Consider the following 17,467-nt stretch of genomic DNA (forward strand, 5'->3'; position numbering starts at 1 on the left):
GATCCAAGGAGTTTGGATCTGTGTAAGCCTCTCAAGGCAACCCAGGGAGGGGAGAGTCTGGGGGAAAAAGGTAGGGGATAGTTAATTTCTCCTTGTTTTAAGACCCAAGCGGTTTGGGTCTTGGGTTCCCCAGGGAAGGTTTTGGGGGAACAGAAGTGTGCCAGACACAGACTTCTGGCTGGTGGCAGCGTACCAGATTTAAGCTAGTAATTAAGCTTAAAAGTGTTCAGGCAGATCCCCACTTTTTGTGCCCTAAAGTTCAAAGTGGGGGGAGAAACCTTGACAATCTCCCTTTCCTTCATCTCACTATACCAAATCCAGCTGATACCGGTACAGGCATGTGTGTGTTAGCATACAGAGACGCCCAGGAATATACATCTAGAGGGATATGTTCAGTGAAACAGGTCTCCCTACTAGCTTCTGTCTGAACAAACCCATCTAATTGATTTCCAGACTCTGAGTGTGAATTTTGTATTATGGAGCTGGTTGCCAAGAGCACATTGTATTTATTGAATCTGGTTGGGTAAGACAGAGTTTCTGGGATTTTTTGCTTACAACATGAAAATCAAACGAGCCAAGAGCTCCCGCTATGTTTGGGATAGCTGCTTTTTACCTTCTTGGGGAACATGACTAGGAGAGCCCAGGTTTTTTTAAAATATGTGGGATTCAGTTAAGTACACAGGCCAAGACTTTTTAAAAAATGGGTGTCTCTAGTTAGGCTCCTAAACAGTATTTTAGATGCCTAAATAAGTTCCCAGCTATTCAGAAGTACTGAGCACCCAGCAACTCTCACTGACTTCACTACAATTCTCTGCTGAACTAAGAGTTGCTGTCTTAAATCCCCAAGACTTTTTATTTTACACAACAAACTGAGAAGGTGATGGTGTTCATCCAACAAATTAGACTTATTTCAACGAGTGGAGGTGGAGAATGGGTGGCCCAAGGAACGCTCTGTGCCTCAGTTTCCCCATCTGGTAAAATAACATTTAGCATACCAAAAGGGTTTTGCAAAGCTCAATTAATGTTTGTGGACTCCTTTGAGATCCTCTGCTAGAAGACATCATATAAAGGCAAAATATTTTTATATACAAGATTTTATGTAGGTGTGGAGCCCTTGGGATGGTTTCCGAGTTAAATGTCTAGACTGTAAAAGATTTTAACAATCCGTTTCAATGCTATTTTATCACTGGAGTGATGTAGGCCCAGAGGCTCAACGGTATGCAGGGCCTAACTCCCACTCATTTCAATGGGTGTTAGGTGCCTTAATATCTTTGAAGAGCTGGAATAAATTTATTCCCCATCTGTAAATGGGGATAATGATACTTAATTCCTTTGTAAAGTGCTTTGCGATCTACTGAAGAAAAGTGCTAGGTATTATTCTGCCAGCAGGTGCTGACATTGAGTGCTATTTATTGTAAATTCGGCAAAAAGGAGCTATCATTTTAAGAAATGAAGTCATAGAGGGCGGTCTCTATTATGGAGTTTACACAAAGGGTCAATCATTTTTATTTTTGGATGTGTTCATCTATGATAGTGTAAACAAAAGAGGGAGCATCCCATGGAAGTCACATACACCAGCTGTACTCATTAGATGGTATAGTCCCTGTTATCATTATTAAAGAATTCACCATTCAGGGCTTCCAAAACACTCTGCTAACTCAATCGAATGTCAAGCAATGGAGCTAAAGATATTGTTCTTCTCAAATGCCCCCACTTATGATTCTTCTTTAAAAGACCAAGACAAACTGAACCTAGTACAAACAGCTCTCGATAAAAATGAGAGCCCCTTTCTAAGAAGTTGCCCATCAGCAGACCCAATGACACTAATCTTAATGTGCATTTTAAAAACTGCAGAGTGACACCTACTGGCTATTACATTGTATTGTCTCCTTTCCCTTTCACGTAATCTCTGCACAGCTTCCATTGAGTGGCTACCTACCACCCTTTCTCCTGGTATTTCTTGTATACCCTGTGTCATCCTAACACAGAAATGTTATAATTGATGTGTGGTTAATTAACAAAATGCCTATAACAAACACAGGATCAAATGTATCCCTAGTGTTTGTGATAAGTTCCTCACCCACCTAGCCCTGCAGCTAATGTATGCTTAGCTGTAAATATTCAACAGCCAGAGAATGTATGTTCACTTCTTGGCAGTTTTCAGAGTTTTGGGGCAAAACACTCTTTCTTCATGGAATGAGATACCCTACCCCGAAGGGAGAGATTAGTTTTGAGGGCCACATTCTCAGTCGTTCCTCCGTTCTCGAGCGTGGTGTAGAATGGAAGGATAGGAGTAGAGGTGGTTTTATGCAATCTTTGCATTCCCTGTTCTGGGCCTGGCACAGGGACTGCTCTAACCCTGCTTTCCTAGGGATGCCCTCCAGCTATGCAACTGGGCTGAGAGCAGAGCTGGCATAGAGCCCTCCTGCTAGATGTGTGCTGGCTGGGAGGCTGCTGTGCAGGGGGGACAGCCTTAGGAGGCGCTTTTAAAGGTTCCTTTATGCTGCCAGAGTGGCATACAGGGATGGTGGTGGTAACTGACCATCAGGCTCTGAAAGTCTAATATTGCAGCATACAGTCCCCTACTGGGGAAAACCCCCATAGGAGACAATCTAATCCATCTCCCCCGGGGATGCTTCAGGCAATACTCACTGCTGGGTACAATGACATTTCTTCTAGAGATGGTCAGGAATTTTTCGACATGTTTTTGATTCATCAAAACCAAAATATTTTGCAGGAAAGGGTGACAGATTTCCAATTTTGGAAACATTCTGAACAAAGTTTTGAAATAGTTTCCATATTTTTGAAAAAAAAAGTTCTGTTTTTTCCGTTTGAAATGACTTTTCATTTCCAAATGTAAGTTAGTTTACTGTATTTTTTAAAAAAGATCAAAATCAAACTTGAAACACTGAGATTGACCCAAACTGAAATAGTTTTTGAGTTTTGGTTCACTAAATTATCAAGAGTTCAACTTTTTGTCCCTTTTAGGGACTCAAACATTTTTATAATATCGATAATTTTCCCAGGATAGAAAAACCATTTCCCATCCAGCTCTATGTTTTTCCCCTTTTGCTCCTGGATGACTTACAAAGGCCCATTTTGCAAGAAGCTTTTGGAGGACCTCAGACCTTTTAACAAGTTTTTGCTATGAAGATGAGCAAGCAGCAGATAGAGAGGGAGCTATATTTGGAGGAGATTTCATATAGGAGATGACACAATCTCTTCCCTCAGTCTGAGAGGCAACATTGCACTTCATTCATGACAAGCTAATGACACACCATTCTTGTCTGAATGGCTAGACAAGAAAGAAATCCCTCCTGTACCTGCTGTCAATATATTTTTGGCTGGATAGTCAGTGTCTGGAAATGACTCCAGGCACATGCACAGAACAGGCTCAACACTATTGTATTGGCAGAGTTCCAGCAAATGCCTCCACAACCTATAACAGTTTGTGTACAACCCATTGAAGCTACTAGCAATGTTTATCCTTCTCACGTTACAGCCACATGGCAGCCTTAAGGAAACAACATTACAGCCAGCTGTAGGCAAAATTACTCAGCTGGGATAATGCTTAAGATTTGCCATATGCATGTGATAGGAATGTCTGTAGCCAAGTCCTCCAACCTAACGTGAACCTCATATGTCGCATCAAAAATGGCTGGGAGAGAGTGTTATTATTCAGATTAGCGAACAGATACCCTCACGATTCCCAAGCCTCCATCCAGCTCAGCCACTGACCTTCTGTATGAGGGAATGAGCCCTGTCATGCTGTCTGGAGTGGTTCACAACCGTGAGTGCCACCTTCAGGGCAGATTGTCAAGAGGCAGGACACAGGCCTGGGTTGTGTTTTCTATAATTATATTTCTCCAATGCAGTAACTAGCGTGAACTCCCAAAGGACTATAACCATCTAACCATGGAGTTACAAACAGCCCCCCTGGGCATTCCAATCTATCTTGCCACCCAAGCAAGCTGGACCTAGTGATAGTTGGTTGCTATACCCCAAAGATCATAAAATATTCAGAATGCTTCCAGTCCCAAGAGACCAGCCACTTACCCCAGGTCAATGTACCTTAGATCTCTCACCAAAAACAATGCTTGGAAACAATCCTGTAATAAACTAACTAAAGATTTATACACCAGGAAAAAGAAATGAGAGAATTAAAGATTAAAGTGTGGCAAACATATACACGAATGAGTTACGGTCAATGGTTTTAAAGGTGACAGAGTTGTAGTAATCTGTCAGTTCTTAGGGCTGGTCTACACTGAGGGGGAGGGGTTTGAAATAAGATACGCAACTTCAGCGACACTATTGGGTAGATGAAGTCGAAGTATCTTAGTTGGACTTACCCGGCCATCCTCACGGCAGCGAGTTGACTGCCGCGGCTCCCCCGAAGACTGCACTTACTCCTCCTGCCAAGGTGGAGTACGGGTGTCAATTAGCAGATCAATTTATTGTGTCCAGATGAGACGCGATAAATCGATCCCAAATAAATCAAACACTATCCGCCAATCTGGCGGGTAGTATAGACGTACCCTCTATGTCTTTTAGGGCTAGTTCAGATTGACCCTGGGAACCTTTGCTTCGGTTTTGTAGCTCCAGCCCTGTGAAAATCCAAACAGCAGAAGAGATGAAAAATTTTCTTGTCAACTATTTTTGTTTCCTTCTTCCAGAATTCAAGCTGATGGCATGAGCCCTTTTGCTTGTAGCCTCTTCATGGGTGTGAAGGAGCAATTTACAGAGTCTTTGTATTGTGATTTCCCACAATGGCCCATTCAGTTTTGATAGGCCTTCTTGATGGGCAGGAGACAATCCCTAACTTGGGTCACAGTTTTGGAGCAAACAGTTTTTACAGTCACAAAGCAAAAATTTAAGTATTATCTTAGAGCATGTGATAAAGATATTGCAAGTGAGATCAATGAATCAGGGACATAGCCACAGGTAGGCCTGCTTGAGACGCCGCCCACCCACTTAGCATCCAGGCCTACCCAAATCTGAGCAGGGATGCAGTACTGCCACAGTGGCCCGGAGCATCACTCGGGCACCTGAAATTCAGGACAGACCTACGCACCCGCTCTTCAGAAAGCTACACTCTAGCAGCTCTGCCTTGTCATTATCTGAGCCGCAGGCCAGATGATCCCCACCACCCTTACCTCTCGGGGTTGCCCGGCCACAGGAGCACATGCTGGCATGCAGCAGCCAACCACAATGAAGTGGCGAAGGACAGCGCTGCAGAGACACATTAGCACCCCAGCTGTTCTGCCCAGCCATACCATCTGCCCGCTAACGCGTGGGGGGAGGAGGATTGGAAAGGAGGTGATGGGAACCACCACCCCACGAACGGAGCTTGGGGCCTGGGTCCTCCCCCACGCAGCACGCAATGTGGACCACTTGTGCTGAGAAATCAACTCCGTGTGCAGTGAGGGATGCCCATTGCGTCTCCCCCCAACACTGGAGGGGGAATGGTTGGGCCCTCACTGCCAGCTGCTCTGAGGGGACGGGGGTAGCAGGCACGTGGGAGGTGGTGCGCCAGGTCACTGCGAGTTCAATAATGCGCAGTGCCACATCTGGCCCCTGCGAGCACAGGGCGAGGAGGAGGCGCCACGACTCCCCCCAGGAGAGGTGAGCTGAGCCCGGTGGAGAAGGAGCTGCTGGCGGTGACTGCCCAAGGCGAGGCATGCATGTGCCCAGCTCGGCAGGGGAAGTCCTGTCTCTGGAGGCACTCGGGCTAGGAAGAGGGTGTGGCGTCGGGGGAGAAGCTGAGCTAGCTCAGTCTGTCATTGCCCGCCCATCCGAAAGTCGGGGCCTTCCCAAATTTCCTCTCCTAGCTATGCCACTGCAATGCAGGCAGCAACTTACAAGCACTTCATAAAGTATAAACACTAACTACATTGTTATAAGTCCAATACCCATCTTAACCACACCGGTGAAACAGACTGCTTTCCAGCAACGAATTTGTTAGTGTTTGGCTGAGGTCTAAAGCCTTGGCAAGAAATGGCATCTGGTCTTCCAGCATCACAAGCCTTCTATTTATCCATCTGTACAATGGGCACAATCATATTTAATCTCATAGCCCAGAGGGTTGGGCGGTTTGACTGCTGTTTGTAAAATTCCTCAGGATTCTTGGAGTCTGGATATAAATGTGAAGCATTATTTACTAAAACATGGTTATACTGGTGCCCCACTACAGATTTACCCAACACCAGATACCTATTACCATCATATGAGTGCTTTCCATTCAGAGACTGCTGTTTCAAACTGTGCAACATTGCTGCACTCATCAATAAGATCCCAGTTGTCATCCAAGCTGCACAGCAAGGATAAAACAAACAAAATAGGCACCCGGAAGCAGAGGCAAAAACTGTGATTTCATGATTTCCTTTTCTACCATTGTCCTAAGCAGAGTAAATGATGTACCGAAGCCTACAATGGCCATAGAACACTTCTAACGAAGACCGTGAAAAGCAAGACAATCAGAGCAAAGGCATCTGCTGCAGTTACTCCACATGGGTCTGCCCATGAGTAAGGATGGTCCAGTGGTTAGTGTGTCTGCCTGGCCCTCAGGAGACATGCATTCTAGTCCCTGCTCTGCCACAGACTTTCTGTGTGACCTTAGGCATATCACAGGTCTTCCTGTGCCTCAGGTCCCCATCTCTAAAACAGATACACTAGCAGTTCCCAACCTCATGGGGGCGGGTTGTGAGGATACATAACGAGTGGGTTGCACATTATGTTGCTTATGTAGACCAAGTTGTACACCCTGCTGGGCCTTTGCCCCCACCACAGCTGGGACTCTGGCGAGATCCTTATTGATTTTGGTGAAACGCTTGATTTTTCATTCAAATCAGGTTTTCCCATTCCCAGTTTTCACCAAAATCAATAGGATTCTGACCAGAGTGGGGGCCAGACAGAGCTGGGTGAGGGGTCCGTTAACCCTAACATACCCCCCATTCTAAACTCTAACCTTGGGGTCACTGCCTTGTCCCTGGTACCCTGCGTGACCAAATCGTAATGTTAGTGGAAATCTGTTTTTTTTCCAGCTTTCATCAAAATCAATAAGCATCTCCCCATTGATGTCTAGAACATTCCCTGAGATTCAATGCAATTTTCACATTATCATATTATGTACAGACAAAGAGCAACGCCCTCAAGGTGCTTTCTCCTCATTGTTCAATGGGTGACCCTATGCCTTTCTTACTACACACTGTTCAAACCCTGCTCTGAAGACATTATTAATTTCCTCAAGGGCTCTTTTATGATGCTTATCACTCTAGTTACAGCTGAGTACTTCAAAAACCTTAATTGATTTTCACAACACTCCTCGGAGGGTGAGGAAGTTCTACCAGCCCTGTTTTACAGCTGGGGAACTGAGGAACAGAGACATTAAGGTCAAAGTATCCACCTTTATGGTGCCCAATTTGAGACACCTAGGACTTGATTGTTCAAAGTACTGAGAATGGCTGAAGTTACAGGGAACCAAAAACAGGGTCTTATAGTGGAAATTGCTGGGCAACCTTAACTAGAGGCAGCGCCACATAATAATAATAATCATGCTCCCACTGAAGTCATTAAAGTGCAGAAATGTGCCACAGATTTACTTGGAACTGCTTGCGATCTCTAGTCTATAAAGTAGAAGTAGCAGGGAGCATCAGATGATTTGAATGAGCTCAATTCACATCTCAAATTAAACCAGGGATTTGGATTTCAAAACCTTAATTCTCACTCTCCACACGAGCCCCTCCCTTAATAAAAAATGAGGTGAAATAGAAACAAAAAATACAGTGGCTTATTAGAACCACCTAAGTCAATTTACCATCCGTCTGCTTTAAGTCATTAGCATTGCTCTCTCTCTCTGGTTCTTAAGTGGGTGCTCATATTCTTGAATAATGGCTTGTTAGTAAACATTTCTTCAGTCTGAACTGTATTCACAGATTGCATTCATAAGGGTCAACACTATTGTAGAATGCAAGTGTGTTGTTTTCAGTCTGGAGGGAGCAAATATAATCCAAGTACTACATTGCAGTACTTGAAAACACTTCTATTTTAGGTATGTGGCAGTCACAAAAAGGACTGGTTTTAAAAGTTTATTCTTTTCCGGCCAGTGTTTTACTTTAAAAAGTTTCAGGCATCTCAAATGTGGTCTTCCTTAGCTTTGCAGATTTCTTGGAGATACCAGCGATGTGTATTGGGAGTTCCTACACCCTTATTAAAGGGTTAGGAGTACTGAATTTTTAAGAAAGACACCTTTTCTCCCAACTGTTCATTATACATTTTGGAATTAAATAGGTTTTACCAGAAACAAAATACAACAGTATGTATAAAAGTCCTACTCTATCTCCAATTGTTCATCTATCACTTTTGTCAGTTGTGCTGTCATCATTTTACTGGTTGTCTAGTGATTATAGAGTCTTCCTGACTTTTTAATACAAGAGAAAAGCATTAAAATAAAGCTTTTTTGGAAAAATATTTCAGGCCATCTTTATACAGCATAAAGAAGGAATAAACAAACAAACACTCTAAAAAAATACCACAAGCCCGTTTGTTTTTCATTTTCAGGTCACTTCAAAGGTTCATGGCCAGGGTAGGATGCAGATCTGTGTTTTTTCCTGGCTACAAGTTCTTGTTTAACTGTATGACTTGGGACTCAGGCCATATAGGTTCACTTTCCAGCTATGCCACAGATTTCCCATGTGACCGTAGACATATGTTTCTTTATGACTCAATACCATCTGTTAAATGGAGATGATACTTTCTTTTCTTCCATCCTGTCTTGTCAATTTAGATCAGGGTCAGTAACCTCTGGCACGCGGCTCACCAGGGTAAGCACCCTGGCGGGCCGGGCCAGTTTGTTTACCTGCTGCGTCAGCAGGTTTAGCGGACCGCGGCTCCCACTGGCTGCGGTTCACCATCCCAAGCCAATGGGGGCGGCGGGAAGAGACGGGGGAGAGGGATGTGCTGGCTGCGGCTTCCCACCGCCTCCATTGGCCTGGGACGGCGAACTACGGCCAGTAGGAGCCACGGTCCGCCGAACCTGCCGACGCAGCAGGTAAACAAACTGGCCCGGCCCGCCAGGGTGCTTACCTTGGCGAGCCGTGTGCCAGAGGTTGCTGACCCCTGATTTAGATTATAAATTCTTCAGTTCTTTTTCTTTCTCAGCTCTGTGTTTGTAGAGTGCCTAATGCAATGAGACTCCACTAACTGGTACTACTGTAACACAAATTATAATAATAAAAATAGTTACCTGCTTCATAGGGGTGTTGTAATGCTAAGTTTGTTAGTGTTTATACGTCTGAGACCCTTTGGGGTTCTCTATTAGCAGTTGTTGTAGAATTCCAAAGTAGTAGTATTAAAATCCAGGTCTTCCCAGGAGAGGAAAACATTGCCTTTTTCTACTGCACTCACATTTTTTACTGTCTCTCACCTCAGAAGGTGGGTGACTCATGAAACATGCACTTCTTTCAGAAAGCTAGTAATTAGCTAGTAATAGAATAGAGCAAAAGTCACAGTGGTAAATACAAATCCACACACTTCATTTGGTATCATTATAAAAACCCTGACAGGCTATTCCCGGGTTAAAGCGAAAGTGGAAAAGCACAGAAAACAGAAATGGATAAAGGAGCAGTGTGAAATACAAATGGTATAGATTTCATTCAATATAATTACTGTGTGAAGCCCTGACAGGCATAGCTGTTGCACGGTCAATGTCTGGAAGGCTAAGTCAATCCTGCAATTACCACACTATAAAGAAATGGGTCAGTATCATTGTAATTATCTCATCACATAGTTCTCATACAGTATGAGAACCTGGGGAACTGTTGCAAGACTGACAAGTTTCCTCATGGTCCTGACAAGTTTCCTCATGGTCCTGTGAGTATGCTTCTGTTTTGTTTTAATACAGGATCTAAAATGTCTGCCTCTATGGGAATTTCCTGTCCCTTCTCTGGATTTTTCCCTGATAAAGAGCCATTTGGGATCAGTGTAACAGCCTACATATATCAGGCAGGCATACGTTTTCAATTACACCTTATCATCAGATTTCACCCATTATCATAGACCCAAGATTATCAGACTAGTCACATCCCATCTGTTTAGATCAAGTCAGATTGACTGGCAACCACAAAGCTGCTAATGATCTACATGAGATTCTAAAAATTAGATTTTTCTAGACACATTTTTCACAGAAAGAAAGTAGGAGGCAGATCTTCAGGGGCCATAAAGTAGCATAGCATCAATGACTACTATGGGGCTTTGCTGATTTATGCTAGCTGATGATCTAGCCCTAGATTTTTACCACCACGTGTTGAAATGGTTGTAGGTTTCAGGTATTGTCCAGATTTGGTTTCACTACTCGTTAGACTGAGCATGCAACCATCTAAACAATTGCCTGTCCACCATCACTTTAGTGAACGGACACATCAGCTAGCCTTGTGTTTCTTAACAGGAGGCATGGTATGTCAATCTCGTGTATTGTTTTTATTACTGTAAAGCTGGAGAATGCCAAGTCTTCCTGAAAAACCTGACTCCAGAATCCTTGAGCATCCTGTTGAAAAAGGACTTTCTTTGATTGCAGAAATTCTATTTAGGGGTTACTCTACTGGAATTTATTCCTAAATAGCTCTAAGATAATGACTTTTCTTGCAACAGTGAAGAAATACTTGGGAAATCTGTGATTAGTTATTCACCCCTCCTAGCCAAGTAACTTTCAGGGTAGCTTCTAATAATACAATTACAGGAAGCCATAGGGTGGCATTTTCAAAAATGCTCCACATTGGCTTAACTCTTCTTCCACTGAAGTCAAAGGGACTTTAACTGTTAATTTTAGAGGGAGCTGATGTAGGCCAAAACTGATTGCTTTTTCTTTTTTCTTTTTTTTTTTGAGTTTGTTGCCAACTCTACATAGCCAGAAGTCACCAGACAAACCCTGAAAAGCCACTAGTGAAAAGGATTCACAATTGTCACTAAACAAAATTTCCAGAAAATTCAACAGAGAATTATACACACACATGTGCCTAGATGAGTACAGTCACAAAATTATTCACAAGCAGCTCAATCATGTTAATAAAATCCATTCCACGCTCGTCTTACTGCATTCTGTTGCACATCAAGTCAATATTATGTCTCAACTGAGCATGTCCTCCAAAGGAATCGCATTCCAGGGCTTCTTGGGCTGAGATCGCTATAATCTGCAGCAGGCGAGGAAAAAAAGTTTGTAGAGGCTAACTAAATACTTTGCTCAGAAACTAATGGAAGCCATATAAGAACCATAGATAGACTTCTGTATCCATCAGTAAGCTTTATCTGAACTAGGCTTCAATATTTTATTTATACACATATTTTACTGCACTCATAAGGGAATAAAAATTGACCATTCATCACAGCTTAGGTAATTAGAACCCAACTTTCAACTCTCATCAGGATATAATAAAGAACAGTACTTACCGGTTAGCAAGTCATTTTATTATAGTGAATCTTATTTTACACGGTTCATATCTAATATTGATTTTTTTGTTTCCGTAAACAAAAATTACTGAATACATTATCTTTTGGAATAAAGAGAAAATTATGAATAGAGAACATGGTCATTATTAAAAAATATATATTAAAGTGCTTTATAGGCTTTTTATTATGTTATGCATTAAAAAGGCAGATTTGGGGTGTGTGACATGGCTTAAATATACTAGCATTTCATTGCTGGAGACATTGAGGTGCTAGGTTAATTAATTACTTTTCACAGGCACTAAAATTTTGCCAAAATATTCTGATTTTTTTTAAAAATGTCTTTTATCACCCCGAAGTTGCTCTTGCCTGGCTAGAAAAATTAAACAGATACCGAAGGGACCTCCATTTCGCATCATTCCACTCCCATGTCTTTATAGAGATGGGTCCAAGCCCTGAAATTTAGATGGAAAAAGATCCAAACTTCCTACACATTTCAGTGTCTGTGTATCTACAGATGGCCTGAAATACATCTCCAGTCATTTGCTAACTCTGCACCCTGTTCCTGTGCTGACTAGCTGTAGTCGGAAAATCTGGACGTAGATGTGCAGTGTCTAGCCCTGTTTCACTATTGAGCTGGAATTTGTGTATGACAAGACATTGACACTATATGGCTGTATCTATACTGGGGGTAGGGACAACTTTCTCTGGGACTCAGTGAGTGCCTGAATAGGGGAAGAACGGTCAGGAACTGGGATTTTAACCTCTCTCTGAACTACAAAGGCTGATTTTAGTGTATCCACAGAAGCATTAAGTGGCTGCATCTCATTGAAATGACAGCAAGGGAGGGCAGGTTGCTACAAGGATGGACAAGAGAAAAAGGATCACATTTTCAGTTAACTGAAACATAGTCTCTTATTCAGCTAATGGTGTGAAGGGGGCCCCACTAGACTGTATTCATGCTTGTAGCCTATGCTGTTTGCTCTAGCCCTTTCGGTCTAGTAATCAGTTACCCAAAGCTATGCTATATTAATGTTACAATAATTTGACATGACTGTAGTACACAGAATCTATAGTGTTGTATATTTTCTACACCTCTTAAAAAAAACCCTGAAAATATAAGGCAACATTAGACCATAATAGCACTGTGTAGAAACATAAACTCTTTACCACTTAGAGCCTGTGAAATAATCAGACTTGCTGCTCTCCTAATCATGACAGGTTGACAAATGTAGTGACAATGAAGGATGCGAGCTAACTCCTGCCTCCCTCACATACGAGGTCAATGGCGCTTGGATAAGGCAGCCTTGGAAGACAAAAAAGAAATAAACTCTTCAAAAGAGACTCATGTCTTGGTTGCTGATAGATTCATTGTCCTGAATGTACTGGAGAATGTCTACCTCATCCATGGTTTGAATCTTGTCCTCTTTCGGCTTTGCTGGAGGGGCTGGACTAACATTGTTCTTAGTGGGGATTAATGGCTTCTTAAGCAATGCCGGTTTACGTGGCAGCCTGGGTTTTGGCTTGGAACTCACTCTCCAGAGCCTCTCTAAATCCTCTTCAACCCTAAGAAAAGAAAAGAAAAACACAAATGCACATGTGATTCCTCATTGGAGCTGATCGGGAATTTTTGACCAAAGATATTTTTCCTCAGAAAATGCCAATTCCCTAAAACTGAAACTTAGAATCATAGATTATTAGGGTTGGAAGGGACCTCAGGAGATCATCTAGTCCAACCCCCTGCTCAAAGCAGGACCAATCCCCAATAACTGCATGGGAAAGGGTTGATTTCAACCAATTTCCCATTCTGAAAATTCTGGAAACTCTGAAATTATCATAGAAAATGGTAAAATGAGACACTAAATGAAAAGTTCCATTTTTTTAAATTTGAAATGACTTTTTATTTAGAAATGCAAGTTAATGTAAAGAAAAAGTTAAAAAAATTGAAACTGAAACAAAACCTTTCCATTGACCCATATTGAATTTTTTTTTCCTGTTCACAAAAGTTTGAGATTGATTTTTTGCTTCAATTTGAAATGGGAAAATATTTTTGAAATCTCAACATTTTTCATGGGACAGGCGAACACTTTCCTGCCCAGCTCTGCTTCTTGGACGAACAAGATGAACTACAAGTCTAGCTGCTAATGCTGATCTGGATAAAGTTAACCACAGAATGGCTTGTTCACACACGCTCCTGTGAAACAGAAGGCTCCTTTGGTCTGTGTGGACTATGCTTTTTTAGGATAACTTTTCCCAACTTTCTAATCAAATAATATTCAACCAACATCAAAACATACAAGGAAAAATTAAAAGAAATTAAGGGCATTTATATTGTTTGGTGGGATTGAAAGACATAGGTATTAGTGTGAGATTTCAGGGTGGGATAAAGCACTCTGCACTGGTCTAACTCTACTGCTGTTGAAGTCAATGGTAAAACATGGAAGCAAGGTCAGTGCTGTACACTTTGAAAAATCCCATCTTTGATCACTCTGAAAGCTGCAGCTGGAAAGCACCCCCCCCCCCCATTGGCAACAGGACGGGGGAAGTTCTGCCATGCATTAGGTAGTGCTAGATTGAGAGGGTGCACCCCTCTCTGCAGCAGCAATGGCTCCCCAAGAGCAATATGCACAGAGCAAGTGAAGATGGGGATAGGGGAAGGGGCAAACCCAGACTCTTCTCTTCTGTGTGGATTCTCTGGTCCTCCCACTAATGCTGTGGCACCGGTGGCTGGCATGGGTTTGGTGGAGCAGCTCTGCAGCCACTTTACTACCTGGGGTGGGCAAAGTTCCTTTTAATTGTATCCCTTTTCACACTCTGTGCTGGTTGGGTAGGGACTAGAGACTTGGATTTGGCCCTTATCTCAGATCAGTTACAAAGTATTTTGGCTCTCTGTAATGTTATTTATTATTTGTTCATATTTTCCCCACCACATATCTGCTCCTGTTGCACTAGCTGGTGGCTTTGGGGTATACTGGGTGAAATCCTGGCTCCACTGATTGCCTTCCATGTCCCGGTAGGAGTTGCAGCTAAAGCTGGGCAAATGATTTTTAGTAGTGACGGTTCCAAAAAAATTGGTTTGGGTTCAATCAAATCTGAAATTAATACACATTTTGATTAGTCAAAAAAGTTCATTCTGGGTCTCAACATGGATCTCCAACATCCACTGTGGGTGCCCTAACCAATGAGATAAAGGTTATACGTGGGGGCAAGAGTGAAGGAGCACCACCTCCACTTCTGGTTGTTTTGTGAATGACTGAAAATATTCATGTCCAATTTGTGAATAGTTTCAGGTCAATAAAAACTACAGTTTTAGTCAAATAAACTATTAGTTTGAAAAATTTTGCTCAACTCCACCAGTGACCCACCAGTTCAAAAGCACCCTATGGAGGTACTGCTCCCCTTTCCTCCACGTTGTCTGCCTGCCCATCCTTCAGTCAAACACATAAATTGTTGTCTGCAGACTGGGGCCTCAGATCGTGAGCTTCAGGTCAGGAACTATATCGGGGTGAACAAGCTGTGGCTCCGGAGCCGCACGCGGTTATTCAGAGGTTAATGTTAGGCTCCTTACCTAGGCACTGACTCTGAGGCTGGAGCTACAGATGTTAACTTTGCAATGTGCTGTAGGCTGATCACTGCTCAACCCCCTGCTCTGCCCCAAGCCCTGCCCCCACGCCACCCCTTCCCCCAAGGCCCCTGCCCCTTCCCCTGAGCCTGCCGTGCCCTCGCTCCTCCCCCCCATTAGCCCCCTGCGCATATGAAACAGTTGATTGTGGCGGGAGGGGGGAGTAGACGCTGAGTGTTGGGGGCTGCCGGCAGGCGGGAGGCACTGGGGGCTAGGGAGTGGATGGGGGGCTGCTGACGTATTACTGTGGCTCATTGGCAATGTACATTGGTAAATTCTGGCTCCTTCTCAGGCTCAGGTTGGCCACCCCTGAACTATATCATCTTGTCTGTCTGAAAAACACCTAGCACATTGTGGGCAATACCACAGAACCAACCAACAACTAATATTTATCACGCCCTGGGTTTTACTATCTTCATCTTAGATTATAAAAATGGGAAAAAACTTTATCCCATATGACTTTTAAAAAAATTAATCAGCAAATTTCCTGTAAAATTTACAAAGGATGGGTCTCCTCTTACTCCATTTCTCAATGTCCACATGCGTTTTCTGTAATAATCTGCCTGCTAGTCCCAGGGTGAGTCCCATTCCTAGAGGTAGCCCTTTGCACAATGACAATTCTCTTTCATTTTGACTGGATTAAATTCTGAAGCTGGCCACAATTAAATAATACATATTCTGCATTAATATTCTTAGGCCATAAGGAAAAAGAGGCTCTGTGTTCACACATTACAATGTAACAAATGAACCAGAAATATATAACCACAAAGATGTAAAGGACAGGGTAAGACTACGGTACATCAAGGCTTGCGCCAATTATTTTCCCTTAGGCATTGGATTATATTTTCCTGTGTTAAATCAAAACAACACACCATAATATACTGCGTGTGCAAACAAGAAGGGTTTGGGCTGTCATCCAAATTGACAAATACAGAGTTGTTCATCTGTAATAATGAGGGTAGAAGTGGAATAAGATATTTAACTAGCTGTGTTGAGTGTTGCTCACATACACAGGATAGAGCTGATTGCTAACTTCAGAGTAGACAAAGACTTGACTTCCAGGAATATCTCAAAGTGATCTTGGGGTTTTTCACTATCCTCTGGAGCATGTACTAAAACTGGGAAGTATATCCTCCACTATCTATTTCCTCTGACTGCAGGAGACACATGAGCATAGGGTGAGCGGACGTCCTTGTTTTGATCAAAAGTCCTAAGGTAAAATTTTCAAAACCATCTAAGTGATTTAGGTGCCTAAATTCCATTTTCATGAGTGACATGCTCGATTTTTTAAAGTATTTAGGCATTACCGTGCTCAGCGTCACAATGCCTAACTAATTTAGGAGCCTAAATCTCATTTTCAGAAGTGACTTAGGCACTTGGAGCCAAAATGCCATTGATGGTGAATTGGATTTAGGCTCCTAAATCAGTAAGGCATTGCCACACTGAGCACAGCAACGCCTAAATGCCTTAAAATAACTGGGCCTGCACTTGGCATTCTAAGCCTCACTGAAAGGCAATGGGCCTTCAGATTCTAAGTCACTGAAGTGTTTCTGAAAATTTTCCCCTACTGTCCCAGGCAAATTAGCAAAGCCAGTTTCACCTCAGTTTCATTAGCTCTAGCCAGGTGTCCAGTTAGCTGTCTTTTCCACTCCCTAGCTGTGCCTGTGCTCAAGATGCAAAGTATCCTTTGAATTATTAACAGAGCAAATATGCTCAGTCATTTGTAGCAGTCCAGTATCTTAGAAGGCAAATTATTAAAGCATGCAAAAAACTTTTTTTCTTTTAAATCAGAAATAGTTTCAAATAACAAATACAGAAAGCTTTTGAAAAGAAAATTTAAAAGAAGAAATTTGCAACTTTTTCATCTGCACTGAATCAGAGGGACCAAAGATTCACCTTGGTCTCTCTCACTCCTAGGCTAGCCAGTTGATGCCATAAACTGGGATTCCCAGATGCCACACAGATGGCATGGTACTGAAAAATTAATTAAGCTGGCATCAGTGTTCACCATTGCCATGGTCTAGTCAATACTTAGCTTAACAGAGTTCAGACAGTATGAACAAATGTCCAGGCAATTGGCTATTAGCTTACAAGTCTCTGCCAAGATGTTTCAAAACCACAGATTTTATAATCTGAAGTAAATACCTTTGAATACCAGAGGGGATAGGAGAAGGATCTGTGATGCTAGGCAAAGTTACTGAGACATGCAGTGTTTTTTTTTGTTTATTATTTTCTTTCTTTCTTTCTTTCTTTCTTTCTTTTTTTTAAATAAAATCCCTTTCAGTTCAACTCAGGGTAGAACAATCACAAAAGTCAGAGATGGAACAGACCTTTTCGGGCATGATCCAGCCAAGCACTTTAGCACGTGCTGAACTTTAAGCATGTGAGTAATCCCATTTGTTAGAGTTA

General features: G+C 42.5%; 1 protein-coding gene across 1 annotated transcript in view; it reads right to left on the reverse strand.

Moving 5' to 3' along the window:
- Positions 1 to 11,421: 11,421 nt before the first annotated feature.
- The window catches only part of HS1BP3 (HCLS1 binding protein 3), an 85,872-nt gene continuing 79,826 nt past the window's right edge, over positions 11,422 to 17,467 (reverse strand). The window contains exon 7 of the mRNA XM_050950907.1: positions 11,422 to 13,002. Coding sequence (XP_050806864.1) covers positions 12,771 to 13,002 — 232 coding nt within the window. The 3' untranslated portion in view covers positions 11,422 to 12,770. The remainder of the gene's footprint in view (positions 13,003 to 17,467) is intronic.

The sequence above is a fragment of the Gopherus flavomarginatus genome, chromosome 4 (assembly GCF_025201925.1).
Source record: "Gopherus flavomarginatus isolate rGopFla2 chromosome 4, rGopFla2.mat.asm, whole genome shotgun sequence".
In the NCBI taxonomy this organism is placed as follows: domain Eukaryota; kingdom Metazoa; phylum Chordata; order Testudines; family Testudinidae; genus Gopherus; species Gopherus flavomarginatus.